This window comes from Enoplosus armatus, chromosome 15 (genome assembly GCF_043641665.1).
Source record: "Enoplosus armatus isolate fEnoArm2 chromosome 15, fEnoArm2.hap1, whole genome shotgun sequence".
Taxonomy (NCBI): Eukaryota; Metazoa; Chordata; class Actinopteri; order Centrarchiformes; family Enoplosidae; genus Enoplosus; species Enoplosus armatus.
Window position 1 is genome coordinate 2589491 of NC_092194.1, and position 17894 is coordinate 2607384.

General features: G+C 46.9%; 1 protein-coding gene across 2 annotated transcripts; it reads right to left on the reverse strand.

Moving 5' to 3' along the window:
* Nucleotides 1-1110: 1110 nt before the first annotated feature.
* Nucleotides 1111-14389, reverse strand: rin3 (Ras and Rab interactor 3). Of its 2 annotated transcripts, none has more exons than XM_070920574.1 (14): nucleotides 14276-14389; nucleotides 10644-11241; nucleotides 8666-8777; nucleotides 8460-8532; nucleotides 8078-8169; nucleotides 6342-7362; nucleotides 4868-5048; nucleotides 4619-4790; nucleotides 4328-4449; nucleotides 3975-4161; nucleotides 3483-3614; nucleotides 3203-3357; nucleotides 2883-2997; nucleotides 1111-2208 (listed from the first exon to the last, which is right to left on the reverse strand). In XM_070920574.1, exons 1-14 carry the CDS (start codon nucleotides 14308-14310, stop codon nucleotides 1943-1945), a joined length of 3261 nt encoding a protein of 1086 aa, XP_070776675.1. In that variant the 5' UTR covers nucleotides 14311-14389; the 3' UTR covers nucleotides 1111-1942. The 2 variants fall into 2 exon arrangements, with proteins under 2 accessions (XP_070776675.1, XP_070776674.1); XM_070920573.1 differs by having other exon boundaries at nucleotides 3191-3357.
* Between the last annotated feature and the right edge of the window lie 3505 nt (nucleotides 14390-17894).

The following is a 17894-nucleotide window of genomic DNA, read 5'->3' on the forward strand; positions in this document are numbered from 1 at the left end:
GGTGATTGTTAGAAACGACATGAAACTGTCTGAGTGAATCGTGGCGAAGAAGTGAGCGACAAGGGGCTGAACTGTGCCGCGCAGAGCAGACGGCAAACAGAGAGAAGCTTTTGAGTAAAGGCTGCGATTCATCAGGGAGTGAGGGGCTCGGCGTGCTTGGAACGAGCTGCTCTGTTTGACCTGTCGTTTTATTTTTTGGTACCTGTTTTGAACGGCAACACTTTCTGGCTGCATTCCACATCTCTCTCCAGGAATTCTGCGTGCCTTTGTAGCCTCAGCGGTCAGTGAATCTGACCGACGGGGTATAGGGCGCGCACACTCATAGCCTCTGCCAGGCCTTTCGGGTTGAAGCCTACTCATGCCTTTAAGGCCGAAACGCACTCCAATGGTCGCATGTGCACGGAGGTCAATCCCGACACGTCCTTGTCCTCTCTTTTCACTCTCTCCACACGTTTTTTTGGTTCTGGATCTTGGTTCTGGTCCTCCGGGGGAGACTCGGGCCCCTCTCCCTCCCTCCGTGCGACTGGAGACACGCCCACCAATAAACACAGTCAAGGGGACGCACAATCGTGCCCCTCGACAATGTCAGTGAAGCCAATGGATGTGGTTTCCTTGGCGTCCGTTTTTCTGAAATATAACAGAGGGGCCTCCCGTCATTCACGTCATTTAAGAGAGAGCTGAATACCGGAATGCACGTTTTTGTTATGTTATTTTGGTTTCAGACACTTGAGCGTGCAGGACCTCCATAATTATTATTGTATTGTTATATCTTGCCATGAAAATGGCCTTTTTTCTTCGCCCCGTTTTTTGCTCTCTCCTTTGTACCCTTGCATTCCTGCACCAGGTTTTTAACAAGGCACTCTTTATAAAGGGTTGATGAATTAAAACGAATTACTTTGTCAATGGTTAATCCCTAAATTATAGATCAGTCGCTAGCCGTTGATAAGAACAAATTTGTGGTTGCCGAGTTGTGAAACAATCTCTTCGGCCAGCATTTATCCTTTGTGAATGGTAATAATGCGGCTCTAAATGTCCATTACATAAATATATTCATAAGTTGTTAACAAATCCTCTGCAGTTCAGTTTCGAAACATTGACACAAACAAGAAGCAGATTTGGCAAATTGTGAAGGCCAGTTTATTTACAGTACAATCATATCAGTATATAGAAGACACATGAATGGAATGGAATGAAACTTCTCGATGCTGGCTGGAGATTTTGAAATGGAAACGAACGGCTTTGGTCCACATAGCTGCAACTACACCTGCGCTTTAAATAAAAAAGGGGCCGCAAACCGGACAAAAGTGTCTCGGCAGCTATTTTTCACAAAGCCATGTCGATCCGGATGTCACATAGAAATGACAGATCCACCCTGTTGCCATAATCCTTGAACCAAGTAATCGGTAATGTACAGTCGACCCCCGTTTTGAAGCATCCGAGGAGGTGGCATCAAGTATCAAAGAGTACAAACAGTATAAACATGGTCATATATGTGCATGTTAGCATTGCGTGTATTTTTACATTCTATAAAACCACATCCCCCTGCGGCCCCTGGGGTTCCAGACCCCATGCTGAGACACAGAATCAGTCTTTTAACTCTTCGTTGTCTCATTTCAGTCGGTCACTGCTCTCTTTGGTGATGCATGCAGTACGTGGCAGCAGACCAGTCGGAGACTTAAGCTCATGCAAAGACGTAACACACGTGTCATCACATCCAATATTTTGTGTTATCCTGCGTGCACTAATCCACACCAGTTATATATTCAAGTCTCAATTAGATCAAGATTTCAAGTGGGACCAGAGATGAAAACACTGTCCCAAATGTCGTTCCCCTCTTCTTTTGAACCAGCACTTTGCTGATGCGGCCGCCGCGGTAGCGCTGTCACCACAGTGACGTAGTTGCCATAGCGATACGGGAGCTGCCGCCGTGGTGCTGGAGCGGTTACAAGCTAATCAGGCTCTCCTCTTCCGCCTCAGGCTTCGCGGCGCCGGCAGCCGCTGTGTCCGCCGGGGAAAAGCTGTGTGCAGGTGGAGCCGGGGGCGGGTCAGTGGGGCAGCTGCGGCCGGGCTGGCTGTTGGGTTGGTCAACAGGGTGGTAGACGAAGCAGTAGGCTCCAGGTTGGCAGCTGTTCTTAACGTTGACGGCCAACTGCGTCAGGGCCAGGGGCTGGTGAACACCATCCATATACACACTGAGCGTGTAGGAGTCTGGGGGAAAGAAGCAAGGAGGAGAATAATAATAATAATATTAGTGCCACAGTGACCCCATGCAAGGAACACCAGCAAACAGCACGCAAATATTACTTAGCATTAGTATTAGCAGTAATATTAGCAGTAATGTAAACAGTCATACGGTACCTGAGCTGGAGTTAGCCTAGCTTAGCATGAATACTGGAAGCAGGGGGAAAACCACTAGCCTAGCTCTCACCAAAGTTCAAAAGTATACCTACCGGCTAAAGCTATTATATAGCTATATAATTAACATTTTATTTGTATACTTTTATGATTTATGCTATTAAAAATGTTCTACCATTGCTTTTACTCTGTTTTTCTTAACCTTCCATTCGTTGCTTTTGCTATCGGTTTCGCTAATTAAAGTGATGCTTTGACCTGTGAACACCGTATGTAATGTCTGAGAAAAACCGACGCTGATGCATCATGGGAAGTGTAGGATGTAGCAGTTTTGGGCCATACTAGGGACTAAAGTCAGGAGATCTCATCCTCTGCTGGATCAATGTCCCCCAGCTTTATGGAAGCGCACTATTAAATTGCTGGAGAACGTGAGAGTTCTAGTACTAGAAGGTCAGGAACTGAATTGTGGTGAATAAAACAAATGTAAAGTAAGTAAAAACCCGGTGCCGACAGTAACATGTGACATTTACCTTGTTCAAAGCGCGCCGCGCACTGCTCAGCGAGCTGTTGGATTGTCGTGGTAGGGAGGACACCCAGAGTTTTGGGGTTGGTGCCGATCTCAGGACAACACACTGTCAGAAAGTCCTATACAACACACACACACGGGGGGAAAAAGCTTTGAGCCACTGCACATGCTAAGACTGGCGGCACACAATACAAATCCTCAACGTCTGTTTCATCATGTGAGTCACTCTGACTTTTCCAGGCCACACAGTGTGACGTGGTTCATAAAGTCTTCTGTGTGTGTGTGTGTGTGTGTGTGTGTGTGTGTGTGTACCCGGACAGATACTTGGGCCATGCGCTCCTGGTTGAGCGTGCGCCGTCTCTCCCAGCGGTGGATGGAGTCCTGAACCTCCCTGCTGAGCTGCCGTGTTGCTGACCTCTGCTGGTCAAAAGTCTTAATGTGCTCCAGAGCCCCGTAGGTGGTGGTCAGATAATAGGAACCTACACACACACACACACACACACACACACACACACACACGAGGGCATGATCAATAATGTAATAAACATATCTACTGGGTTGAAACTGCATGTCCCAGTGTGTGTGTGTGTGTGTGTGTGTGTACCTTCTCCTAGTGCTAATGATGAGTCCATCAACTCCATCATATATTCAACATCCAGCTGCAGGGCAGACAGATTAGATCTAGCCAGGACGTACATCATTACAGGCAGGAAGTCATCAGCACCATGGGCCCGCCCTAAACACACACACACACACACACACACACACACACACACACACACATGCATGCACATCAGTAAACATTTGGACGGGGTAAACTCCAGACAGGAAACAAATTTTGATTTGAGGTGGAGAAGTTTATACAGTTCTCTCGTGTTATGTCATCTGTTTGAATTTGAGTTTGTCCTTTCCATGCAGGCTGGTATCCACACACTGTTAAAGGGACTCTAAAAACAGCAGACAGCTGGTGTTTTGTGCCAATGTGTAGTGATATTGATTATGACCAGATGCGAAATGTTCAGAATAAACTGCCACTCTCTCCGAATACGATCGTCGCTCGGGTAGAAAAGCCTCTGAAACCGTTAGCGGTTCTGACCTGGGCTGCTGACCGACATGGAGTCATAGATGATCTTGCAAGCCTTCAGCAGCAGCTCGATCTTCTTCTGGGGAGAGTACTCCAGGTGGAGGTTGTTCAGCTTGATGCTGATCTTCTCCATCGCAGAGGCCTCGGGGACGGCCGTGGTTATTCCCAGCGCTGTGGTGGTGCTGCCCAGGACCGCCGACTGACACGCAACAACAACAACAACAACAACAACAACAACAACACACGCACCGTGAGCATCACAACTGCTACTGCTGCCACTAGTGTTAGGAATGTAAAGGTAGTGTACGGCGCCGTCAGCAGTCACTCGCTGCTCTCCGCCATCACTGCTGCCAGGCCAGTCCTACCTGGTTCTGTGCCAGTTGTTTCAGGCTGCCGTTGTTGGTGTGCAGCTTCTCCAGACTCTGGTAAATTGGCTCCCTCAGCGGCTTCAGCACACTCTTACACAGAGCAGCTTCCACTATGCTCTCTGCGTGGACACACACACACACACACACACACACACACACACACGTGCATAACACATTCAGAATGGACAACAACCCCACTGGCGGCACCTGTGAAAATGACCATGTACCCCTCTGGCGCCGTCAACACATATTAAATGTAAATAAATGAAACATAGTAAACACAGTTACCCAGTTTGTCTTGTGCATACTGGTGCTGTGGCTCCAGCATGGCTTGCAGCTCTGTGCTCTGCAGTAGGTAACTCTTCAGCTGAGTCATCATCTGCCTGATCTCCTGCAACAGCTCAGTGGAGGTGGAGTGGTGCGACATGGTCTCCAAGGTGAACGCCCGGTGCTCTTTCACCTAAACGCCAACACAAAAAAAACAATCCAAAACGTGTCGTCGGCTGACCGCTGAAAAACAAACTCCGGTGTACTCACCAGGTTGCCGAAGTAGCTCAGAGGGTCCCTGGCCAGCTCTACGATGCGCTGGGTGAGGCGGCGGTCGTGGCTGATGAGGCCGGTCAGGACGGTTGACAGGCGGTAGCGGGCTCGGTCCAGCATGACGGTGGTGGGGGTTCTTCTCACTGACACCTTGGGGCTGCGGCTCTCTGCAGGGCGGCTGGAGGGAAATACACAGCGACTTTTTCCTTCGTCTTACATCACACGGAACACGTGACTTTGAACCGTTTGACCAACACGGCGGCGCCAAATGATAACGAGGTCCGGTCCGCACTCCCCTGAGACCTTCTGCCCAGGGAGTGGGAGTCACGGAGAGATGATTTGAACTCTGTACAAAATGAATAAATAACCTGGCAGCCTTGTACGTTCCGTTATCATGCACGCCTAATCTTAGTGCACATATGCGTATTTGTAGTTCCTGGCCTGAGAATGTAGTTGCCCTTCTTGTCCTTGTACGTCTTTTTGGTTTTTACTGTTTGGACCCAATATTTCTATGTGACTTCCCCACAAACACCACACTTGGGCTTTTATCTAGGTTAGCTGCTGGGCATAATCTTGATACTAGGACTTTTCCTTATTTAATTTGGTATGAGAGAAAGATGTATCCTCCATTTACTACACAGATATTCAAATTGGAAACCTGCTCCCTGTCAGTTCGGACTAGCTTTACATCTTTAATAACCGCCCCACAAGTGTGTGTGTGTGTGTGTGTGTGTCAAACAGGCTGAAACTCGGTGTGCTTTTACCGGTTCAGTTCGTCACAGTTTGTGAGTTTTTTTTCAGGGCTGCTTGTGTGGCTTTTGACATTTCATCTTGTTGATGAGAAATTTCAGAATGCAAAATAACCACATTCCTGCCCTGTGACGGTAGGTAAACTACATTTTGCACGGTGAATGTAAAAACTTTAAGCTGTGTACACATTGGACCGCTCTTAAGGGACTCGCGTCACATCTAAGCGGTGTGTTTCTGTGTATCCTCTGCTCTAGTGAGATCTGATGCACCACAAGTGTCTATTCTGGAACCCTTCTTCCTCTTAACGCACCGCATGTGCATCTACTCGGTCACGTGATTCATAAAAACATGACTTCATTGCAGTGCCACGCAAGAGTTTGGGGGGTGGTGTCCAAGAACGCAAGGGCAAGAGTGTAAGGACAGCTTGACAGGCGGAGCGACAGTAACTAAAGGAGGCAGGGCTTAGCGAACAGTCAACTGAACCAGCAATGAAACTCAGGTTTCTGGCTTCTGGGTTTACTTCCGGTGGGTATGCGGCCCACTGAGGAAAGTTTTACAAATATAAAACCTCCATGATCATACATTCGTGAGCTTGTTGTTTACAGGTATAATGGTGGTCTATGGGGGAAATGCTTTTTGGATTGGCCACTGGGCGACATTGGAAGCAAGGCGGAGCGGCGGCACCTTATTATATTATTATACATCCATGTTGCAGACCTACTTGTAGTTTTGCTCCTGTTCCTGGCTCAGCTCTCCTTCTTCCTCTGTGCTGCTGGCAGAGCAGGAGTCGGGGTCGGTTCCCAGCACAGCGCCCCCCTGTGGCGAGTACAGCGACACATCCGGCCGCGGCACTGGGGAGGGAGGGGGCACTCTTATCCCAGCACTCTGGTTGGCTAACCCACCTCCGGCCTGGTTAGGGCACACAGGTGCGTTCGGGGCACAGGGCTTCTTCCTCGGCGGGGGTACCGGACGGGACGGTTTCTTCACTAAAGGTGGACACTGGGAGCTGGATCTTTGTTTGTCCTCCTTCTCATCCTCTTCCTTTTTTACCCCCTCCTCTTGATGTCGACTACTGTTCTCTTGTTCAGCCCCCTCACCCAGCTGACCTGATTTACTTCCTGCTTTCTCCTCTCCCCGCTCTCCTCCCTCCTCTCTCTCAGTTTTCTTTGCAGGATTTTGTCCCTTCTCTCTCTCCCTCCCCTCCCCTACCTCTCGGTCAGAGCTTTTCCTGGAGGGGGTGCGACGGAGAGGAGCAGGAGGCAGAGGGGGAGCGGCTCGGCTCTGCAGGGGGACAGGAGGCCTTGACGGAGGAGGTGATGTTGACATTGACTTCCTCTCTTCTCTCTCCCCTACTCCTCCCCTTCCTTCCTCTTTTCTCTCAGCCACGAGGGTTACAGAAGTGTGAAGCGATGAGGGAGAGGAGAAGAGGAGGCCCATCCCAGACCCCGAGCCCAGGCTGGGGGGTCGGGGTGGAGGGCGCTTGTATTTAATCTCCTGGTTGGGTGTGGTCTGACCTTTGACCTCTGGGCTAACCTGCTGTGGGGCTTCTCCATTCTGCAGGGAGGAGGTGACGTTTTGATTGGTGACGATATCAGGCTTCGGGATAGAGGTGTGGTTCAGGTCTTTGCTGGGCCTCTCCTCCACAGTAACTGGGTTGACGTACAAGTACAGCCCGCTGTGGTTCTCGTCCGAAACCAGGTCCTGGTTCTTTGCCTGCTGGTTCAGATCGGACGTCCAAAAATCTGCAACACATGCAGTCAGTGTTAAAAAAAAGCAGTTCTGTACTCGTTTATCTTATTTACTTCCCTTATTTTGATCATGTGGCGTATTTTTTTGTTTCCCTGTAATTGCCTGTCTCACATTATATGAAAACACTCTCTGACTTGGTTACTGTCCTTGGAAGGAGCTGCTCTTAGCACAATCCACTTAATGGATTTGTTTTCATGACAACTGCTTGTCTTCAGTCAGCTTCGCCTGAGAAAGGTATTTATCGATCTTGGCGAGGTTTTTTTTAAATTTTTTTTAATCTTAACTCTCGGCTTGATAAGATTTATCTCCAAAATGGCGGGCTGTTCCTTTGAGAAAGTTAAAATGTAATACAGCCTAAGCAGACATGCATATCAATACTTTCACAGTGCACCTAGGCACCTGTTTGCCTCCACGAGGTCCCGTAAATGTGATGTAACGCACACATTATACATCTTCCGTGCAGACTTCCATTGCTTGTCTCGACGCGTTTCATATTCCCAGTGTTCTTCAAAGTCTGTATGTTTTCATACATGGTGTCTTTTTAAATTCTATATTTTCAGTGAAGCACTTCTGCTAAGTAGTGTAGTTTCATGCACAGATGAAAGATGCATTCCTTTTATCTCCTGCCTTCCGTTGGTGCATCCCGCTCTTTGCCACAGCAACGACGCCACAAAACTTCAATGCACTAGCGATGTGGATTTTACCCACCTGCACCCATAGCAGAGATGACCTCCAGCTCCTCACTCTTAGTTGCAGTGGTAACGGCCTGGGGTAACCTCAGTGGGATGGCCAGGATGTCCCTGATTGGTGGATTCAATTACAAAAAAACAGCGTTCAGAGTGAGCAGGGAGACATAACGTGTGTGTGTGTGTGTGTGTGTATTTATTGTCAGTACATATATGCGTGGTTATGATTGTTTAGTTTATATGCATGACATATGTCTGCGCATGTGAATAGATGTACACAAATGATGCTTTTAATTAGTGCACACATGGTATAACATGATTTTGTGTGGACATGCATACTTTATGTATGTGCACATATATGTATACACTATGTGCATGTGTGTGTGTGTGTGTGCACGTGTTACCTGCTGGTACAGTAGAAGGAGATCAGTTTGAAGATGTCATCAAAGACCAGAGAGGAACCATCTAAGTGGACAACTGAGACAAAAAACAGTTTAAGAACGGATGACTGACTGCTCCGAACTGCGAATCTCCCCGTTTGTATTCTCACTATCTGAAGCTTTAGTAGTAGCTTCATGAAGCAGAGGCTGCACTTGTGTGTAACACGTACATGTCTTGTGTTGTCTGACCATCAGGTTGTGTACAAGCGGCACCCCCCGTTCACCGGGCAGGCACACTGAGAGTGTCATGCCCTTGTCCTCGGTGCTGCGGACCAGGAACGCCTGCAAAGTGTCAGCATGAGCGGTTACGACTTTGAGGTAAGACCGGAAAACGTGCACGGTCAAATTGCCAAATCTAGAAATACAGTATGTGCACACAAACCGCACAAATGCAAATCTATTATTTAGTTACAACAATTATATTGTATCAGATGTTCGTATACCACAGGTTGAGCAACAGCAAATACAACGCGCCAACTGTATTAAAGTTCAACCAATGTGGGAACGTTGAAGAGAGGAGGGCTAGCTTCCTGTATTTATGCTAAGCGAAGCTAAATATGTCCTTGCTCTACATGTGTTATTCCGGAAAACCTCCACAGACGTTATTAGGAAATAATGGTAGCATAAATATCTGGCAACACTTCATTTATCAGGTCACGTGGTTTCCTGTTAGTATTAGTATATTATTTACTGCTTATTTAGCGGTGTTGTTGGGTATATTTCTGAATGCTGAAGAGAGGAGGGCTAGCTTCCTGTATTTATGCTAAGCGAAGCTAAACGTGTCCTTGCTCTACGTGCGTTGTTCCGGAAAACCTCCACAGACGTGATTAGGAAATAATGGAAGCATAAATATCTGGCAACACTTCATTTATCAGGTCACATGGTTTCCTGTTAGTATTAGTATATTATTTACTGCTTATTTAGCGGTGTTGTTGGGTGTATTTCTGAACGTTGAAGAGAGGAGGGCTAGCTTCCTGTATTTATGCTAAGCGAAGCTAAACGTGTCCTTGCTCTACGTGTGTTATTCTGGAAAACCTCCACAGACGTTATGAGGAAATAATGGAAGCATAAATATCTGGCAACACTTCATTTATCAGGTCACATGGTTTCCTATTAGTATTAGTATATTATTTACTGTTTATTTAGCGGTGTTGTTGGGTGTATTTCTGAACGCTGAAGAGAGGAGGGCTAGCTTCCTGTATTTATGCTAAGCAAAGCTAAACGTGTCCTTGCTCTACGTGCGTTGTTCCGGAAAACCTCCACAGACGTTATTAGGAAATAATGGAAGCATAAATATCTGGCAACACTTCATTTATCAGGTCACATGGTTTCCTATTAGTATTAGTATATTATTTACTGTTTATTTAGCGGTGTTGTTGGGCGTATTTCTGAACGCTGAAGAGAGGAGGGCTAGCTTCCTGTATTTATGCTAAGCGAAGCTAAATATGTCCTTGCTCTACATGTGTTATTCCGGAAAACCTCCACAGACGTTATTAGGAAATAATGGAAGCATAAATATCTGGCAACACTTCATTTATCAGGTCACATGGTTTCCTGTTAGTATTAGTATATTATTTACTGCTTATTTAGCGGTGTTGTTGGGTATATTTCTGAACGTTGAAGAGAGGAGGGCTAGCTTCCTGTATTTATGCTAAGCGAAGCTAAACGTATCCTTGCTCTACGTGCGCTGTTCCGGAAAACCTCCACAGACGTTATTAGGAAATAATGGAAGCATAAATATCTGGCAACACTTCATTTATCAGGTCACATGGTTTCCTATTAGTATTAGTATATTATCTACTGCTTATTTAGCGGTGTTGTTGGGTATATTTCTGAACGTTGAAGAGAGGAGGGCTAGCTTCCTGTATTTATGCTAAGCGAAGCTAAACGTATCCTTGCTCTATGTGCGCTGTTCCGGAAAACCTCCACAGACGTTATTAGGAAATAATGTAATATAAAGTGTTACCCAATAAGTTTTATTTTGACAATTTTAACAAAAAGACCACAAATATTTGAAATACTCATTTCACATAAGTTGGCTGTGTCATTGTATAACAAAGCGTCATAGAAAGCTTTTAGAGCACTGTAGGACATGAAGTGTCTGCTACTGGTGTTATTGAGAGGCATTAAGTCTAAGTCTAGACTCACCCCAGCCGCCTCTTTCTCCATTATACTTGTGGTTTGGTCTTGGCTGAGTCCTTTGGGCTGCCATACCGAGGTGCTCCCAACCAGCCGATCTATTGAACTCAGCAGTGTAGGAGTTGGAGAGGATGGTGGGATGACAATGGGAGGTGGTGATGAGGACGAGGAGGGCACTGTTGGAGATAAAGGAGGAGGAAGAGGAGGAGGAGTAAAAGAGGGAGTAAGATCAGAGGAGACAGTTGGCTGGAGAGAAAGCAGGGGAGAGGGAGAAACCGGTGTAGGGGAGAGAGGAGGAGGAAGGGATCGGGGAGGAGGGTTGGAGGAGAGAGGGGGAGGGACAGATGTAGGAGGAAGAGGAGGAGGAGGGTTGGAGGAGAGAGGGGGAGGGGCAGATGTAGGAGGAAGAGGAGGAGGGAGGGACGGAGGATTGGACGGAGGCAGAGGAGGACAAGAGGGGAGCTGGGAGGACTTCGCCGCGGGAGGCGGCGGCTTGGGTCGGCACGGCCGGGCCGGAGGGTAGGAGGAGGGTGGGGAAGGTGGAGAGAGGGCAGGAGATGGAGGGATGGATGGGGTGTCAAGTGCTCCCGTCAGAGAGCTTGTGTGGCTGTAAAGAAGAGAAAGGCCAGAGGTCAGGGGTGGGAATAACATGCAGAGGATTTGTCTTTATCTTGTCTCTGTTTGGAGTTGCCTCCAGACACGAGCATCTGGTCACCGGGACGTGACTCATTTTCTGTGACTGCAGAAGCACCGGCTGGAGTTAAAGTTCACCCTGTGTGCTGCGTGTAACACACCATGTGTTTCAGGGGCCCATCGGGTTGCTTTAAGGAATCTGCCGGATTGTTTTGCACAGAAGATGCTTTATGGCGCAAAACAGAAAAGACGCTCAGCTGTTGCAGTGAAAAGTCTAAAGGCTAAAGCTGGCGTTATGCCCCTACCCTGTCTGTGGCACACAGCCCCTTGCCCACTGCTTAAGACAGAACTATTTAAAGCTGCATTAAAAAATGGCGAGCATGTTAGCAAAAAGTTGCCTATTTACACATCCACAGAGCAACATTATCATTTATTTGGAGTCGCAGACTCTGGCTCCAAATGACGTCACCAGTGCAAGATGGCAGCGTCCGTATCCGGGATATTTTGGCTTCATTTTTGCACAGTGGGGACGCGTCGGCCATCTTTATATAAATGTCTATGGTGGAGACACATGTTAATACAATGTGTGAACAGGGCAATTTAGATAAAAATGACTTGCTTTAAAATTGGGTCACAATTATATCATCTCATTTTTAGAAAAGGCTACGTAATTCCTACAACAGCTGAGCGCTGTAGTGTTAGCTAACATTAGTCAAATGCAGAAATAGTGCGTTTGTTGGGGACTGCGGAGTGTCCTTATTCTTATCCTTTAACCGGTCACAATGCATATTAGCTGCTAGCTAATATCGCTAGCCGCTAAGCTAGCTGGGCTAGTGGCTGTTTTTTTTGTCTCTTCTCCTAATTTCTTTTTTATTTTTATTTTTTTTGCTCTTTCAACGCCAGGAAGGGAGAAGAGACTCAAGTGCAGCACTGTCATTATAAGAGGAAGCAGTGTGGTTATGTGAATATGATAACACGTTGAGGTTTAAAGTGCTCCATGTTAACCGGCCAACATGCTAGGTTGCAGCATTTCCCACCTTTTGCTGCGGTGTGTGGCCACAATTCAGTCCAATTTTAGATTTAACGCAGCGGCTTCCAGCGGTGTTCAGACTGCTTGCTTCCCCCTTTGTAAGCTCAGGTTAGCTGGCTAGCACGAATCACAGTAGATTCTCCTGTAAGTTGTTTGCAATCTTGTGTTCGAGCAGCAGAAAGAAGGTCACTCCCTTATTGCGTCATTCCCGCGATTCATCTCGGGCTCTAACAACCAGCAGCGAATCACTTGCATGAAAGTAGTGAAGTAAATATGCAGCAAATGTTGGCTTCATAGCATCATAGGTCTTTTAGATGTATTACATGAGACAGTTCGCTCCCCCCCCCCCAAAAAAAACAATAGACAACAACAGGAAAAACACTTTCATGTGTCTTTAGTAGTCTGGCCATGCAGAAAATGTTGTTTTTTATGGCCCCAGTTTTGATATATCCATCTCTTAGATTTCTGCCTCCAATCCAATACCCCCAGTTTTCCTTGGAACTACTTTCTCGCAGGCCCTTTAAAAAACTGAGGTCTGTAGAGTACTCATATCAACATGGGCACTGTTTCTTGAAAGGGTAGCTTCAACAATTTTCTTAAAATTGTAATTTTCCAATCCGGTGAGCAGTAAAAACAGATATACTACTGAATCTCTTTTTAAGCCACTCAGAGCCCATTTGTTTGGGGGGAGGTCACTCCTCTCCACGAGTTTAAAGGGAGTACCCTGCAAACCTGAGGAAATCACATGACTGCAGAACACACACACACACACACACACACACGTCATGCTCGCTTGAACTATAATTCAAAGAGAAATAGTATCCTTGTCACTCCACTCCATTTATTTAGTTGTTAGTTACTTTAGAGATTAAGGTTAAAACACAGGGTGAGTTTATAAAATATGATGCCTTGTTATAGATTAATCTATACCAACAGTATATAAAAAAGCTACAATTACGCATTGATGGGTCATTCCTAATAAAAGTATAACACTCATAGGGGCCATCTTCCTGCTTTACTTTTACTTTTGATACTTTAAGTACATTTTGCTGATAATACTTCAGTACTTTTACTTAAGTGGCCTTTTCAATGCAGGACTTACACTTGAAATAGAGTTGTGTCTTCTTTTATATTGCAGTATTGATATTTTTACTTCAGTAAAGGATCTGAATACTCCAGCCACCCCTGAGCCTGCTTGTCCTAACGCAACCCTCAGGATGATCACGTCCTCACGAAAGTATAAGAAAAAAAAAAGAAAAAAGGGAAAAGCAACATATTCCTGGCACTGCGGCTCCTCCACAGAATAAACGGACAGAGCAAACAGTTCGTGACCACCCCGTCGCACTGTAGACTCAGTGTCCAGCCTCGACACGGTGACTGACACAAAGTTCAGCAAAGTCCAGCAAGCACGGCTCTGAGTTGAAAAAAAGAAAGAAAAAAAAAAGGATCCTGAGTCGCGTTCGGGCCTCTGCAGGCATCATCACCAAAAGCGTGGTTTAAAGTTGAGCTGGTGGCTTTCAAACTCTCGGCTGTGTGCATTTCAGATCAGACATGCTTGCAAATCCCCACACTGCCTTGCAACGGTCTGATCTGCCTTTTTTTTTTTTGACTCAGACCAGTGGGAGACAGACACACGTCCAAATGTCAGCTTTTCTACAACAGCAAAAAGTTTGCCGCACTCTTGGTGCAGTTCATGTGTCATAAATATGATTTGGTGTGGGGCAGCATGAATTCAGGATCTGGCTTTTGAAAAACTCTATTGAGAAGCTATTGACCTATTTATTAGTCAGTGAGTCATCACCTCTGTTTTTCCTGCTCTGGCTGCCTGACTTTCGACCCCGACTCCTCCTCCCCATACCGTAAGAGTTCCAACATCTCCCTGCTCCGACAGAGTACAGTTCCCCCTGGGCACTGCATTTACACCCAGCTGCATTATCAGAGACCCCCCCCCCCCCCCCCCCCCTTCCCTCAAACTCACCATGTGTCCTTGGAAACGACGCTGGCCTCCATCATATTTCCACAGATTGGGTGTTCGGCTGCTCTCTGTCACTGCTCTCTGTCACTCTGTCTTTCTCTCAGCTCCATCCAAAACTCCGCCTCCTGTCTGCCCCCCCCCCCTCACCCACCCACCCACCCACCCCCTCCCTCCTCTTTTGTCTTCCTCCTGTTGAGCACTGAATAAGGAAAAACTGAAAGGCAAAGGGAAAATATGTTTCTCGGTGTCAGCCCTCCCCTCCCGTTTCGGCCTCAACTTCCTGAGCTGATCGTCAGGCAGGAAGAGGCTGAGCCCTTTGGTCAGACTTCCCCTGCTCTCCCTTCTGTCAATGCCATACTGTTTTACAACTTCTGTCTCGTGCTTTCTTTTTCTCTCCTGTTGGTGGCCCCCGTCTAGTGTCTTTTCTTTTCTTTTTTTAAGTTAACAAATCACCCAAAGGATGCTCTCTCTTTTTTCTTTTTTTTTTTTTTGCACATTCAAGCTCCTTTTCAATCTCAAAAAAAGAAAACTCTTACAGGAAATTCGACCCCGCCCACATTCCGTGTATGTGGCATGAATATTCAACAAGATGCTCTTTTAGCCTCCTCCTCTCCTTCCTTCTTCCCTCCCCTCTCCTTTAAAGATTTCCAGATGCTGCCCCCGTTTCAAACTGTGGAATGTACAACTTCATGTTTCCCACAAGCCCCCCCCCCTTCCTTTCCCCCCCCTTTTCTCTCTCTGCCTCCTCACACCTCCCCCCTTTTTACGTTCACAATTAAAACTCACTGCTTCCCACCTCCCATCTTTTTTTTCTTTTTTAACCTTCTTGCTGTTTTTTTGTTTTTTCTGCTGACATTGGACTGATTTACTGGAGCGCCGCTTTTCAGTGTAAAGCCTTAGTGTCCATGCACGCTGAGGGTTGTTTTCTACACTGAGAAGAATTAAAACCAGGAGGAAATGGTTGTCAGTTTGGGGGCATGAAATTACTCAAAAGACAGAATCTGAATATTGGCACAAAATGTTGCATGGTCTAAAGGTCAGTGTCTCCCTTTGGTTCATTTACATCCCTGTGTCATCAGTTCACCACATATTTTATTTTTTTTGCATTTTATTTTGAAACTAAAGCTCACAAGCCAAATATAGAATGAAATATAATGCTGCTCAGATCTATAGGTCCCAGAGCTCTCAGGCCACATTTACTGTCACACCTACAGGTGCTAAGGTGCATGGACATGCATATGTGGTCAAAGACACACACACACACACACACACACACACACACACACACACACGCTGTCACAGGGCAGCCAAGCATGCTGACTGTGCAGCTGCTTCCTGTGCAAACATAGGTGGCCTGCACGCGTCTTCATTCTGCCGCCCCTCTGCTCAGCTGAACGTGACGAGACGGTTGTCATCTGCGGCGAGCAAACCACCGGAGGGAGCTGTGGTACAGAGCATCACACACCACAGTGACAGAAGTAGTAGTAGCCATGGTGACGGACCATCATTATTATTATTATTGTGGATCAGCAAAGCCCATCACACAAGGCTCTGCTTCGTCGTTGACTAACAGCGTGTCCCCGTGGTCACTACTGTGCACAGACACGCTCACCTAGACTGCCTTGTCATACCATGGTGGGTTATAACGGTGCAGCCGAAACAGATCTGACCGACCAAAGCCACTAGGGCTGTCAGTGCCGCCTTTAAAGCTGCATCCATTTATTTGGCCAACTGGGGGCAGCAGAACAACGTGTAAACACGACAGTGTGGTGTGGCAATATTGAAATGTTATCACATTATTCATTTTTATTAGGTTTTTCTGGCGAACATGCTAGCAAGCACTTTCCAATTTACACATCCAGCAGACACAGAAGCAACATCACAATGCTACACATTCATTATAAGTCCAGTATTCACTCCTTGTTTGGTCTCCGCCAACTCCTTTTCAGGACACGTCTGGCTCTTTAGCTTCTAAATGCTAGAGTGAGTGAGCATTTATCCGCGGCATTGCTTGTCGCGTTGCATTTCCTTGCGTTGATGCGGCTGTCAGCCGTCGTGCACGCTAGCCTGTGGCCCTCGGCTCACCGGACCCAGACTGAAATCTATCATCATGTCAAGTCATGTCAAGTTCAAAGCATGTTCACACATTTATTACCTGTTGTCGAAATACTACTGGGACGCCTGTGCACGTATTACTGCAACGGGAGGAAGTACTCAGCATGTCGACCGTCTCTCAGCTTTTTTTTTATTTCACACTGGGGAGGATTCGGCCCTCAGCTGTGTCCTGGCCGACACACCGGGGTGAACCTAGCGGCAAACGCTGAACCAGCGCCCGGACTGGGCATATTCTCATTAGCTCCACGGCAACAGCGCAGCTTTAAAGATCCACTACATAGAACGACATGACCATGTTTTATTATCCAGGTCAGCAGGTGTGTTGATCCATACCAGTCACTAACAAGATTTATTATCGTTCCCGTGTGGCCAAGTAGTCTATATGTCACTAGACTACTTCTGCCGGACCTCTGCCCTCCTTGGCGAGCTCACTGCACCCACTGTGAAAAGGCGGTATGTGTGTCCGTTACAGGCCACCAGGCGCCCAGTGCGCTGCGTCTGAGTGCATTTCTAACCACTACTCTGTCTTTCATCATGCTTTGCGAACACAGCCACTCCGCCTTTCCGATGTAGCTGAAAGGGGACACTGAGCATTTGGTTTCGGTGATTCATTTGTTTACCAGCGGCTGGCTGCGGGATTTGACTGTCTTTCAAAATTCCTCACCGATGACAATAAAGGAGGAGCAGTGACTGAGCGGAGCAGCTGTCGGTTCATACAGCACAGAGTTTTTGTTGGGTTTTTTTTTTCCGGGTGGAGATAGACACGACTGAAGCTGAGGCCATATACATATATATATATATACATATACGTACACTTACACACTGAAATGTTTAACACTCAAAACACAACTGAAACACAAACACAGAGAAATGAATCTCATATGCACTAATGAGATGCTCAGGTTACAATTTATACAGAGAGAGGAAAAATACATTTCATAAATCTTTTTTTGTCCCGGTTGTCCCCTTCCCCTCCGTCCCTCCATTCAGTCCCCTCTCTCTTTCCCCATGGCGATGCGTTCCATTGCCGTTCTCCTTCCATCCACCAGATGCCCTCAGACTTGTCATCTTTCATTCCAGTTCCTGCCACTCCCACCTCCCCTTGCAGCCCCCCCCTGCCCCCCCGCCCCACCTGCACCGCGACTACCTCTGCTTCAAAACTTGCTCTCGACTGCGCGTTCACAAACATCGCTACATCCGAGATCAGGGGTCAAGATTATTGTAACATGGAGTTAGGGGGAGTTGGTTATATAAAAATGTCGGTATTCGATTAAGATCTTCTAAGATGTTACTTCCTTTGCATTTATTATCCTCAGATGGACCAAAAATAAACGGGAAGGAAAGGGTGGGGGAGTTGCTCAGTGTGGGAGGAGTCAAACGCTTGACTCCCTGAGTTGCACACCGCAGTAAGGGGCGCTTGGGCTAACGCTCTGGCAGCCATGTTGCTAACCTGCCAAAAAACTCGGGTTCTTGGTTACAGGCGGAGGGGGGCATACATCGCATACAT

What these genes read in the sequence shown, in the direction of transcription:
- rin3 (XM_070920573.1), bottom strand. Translation starts at nt 14,310, where the DNA reads ATGATGGAGGCCAGCGTCGTTTCCAAGGACACATG. An exon ending in GGTCAGACAACACAAGACAT is followed by an intron (nt 8,533 to 8,665) that starts GTACGTGTTACA and finishes TTTTTGTCTCAG; the next exon opens with TTGTCCACTTAGATGGTTCC. An exon ending in ATCATTAGCACTAGGAGAAG is followed by an intron (nt 3,358 to 3,482) that starts GTACACACACAC and finishes GTGTGTGTGTAG; the next exon opens with GTTCCTATTATCTGACCACC.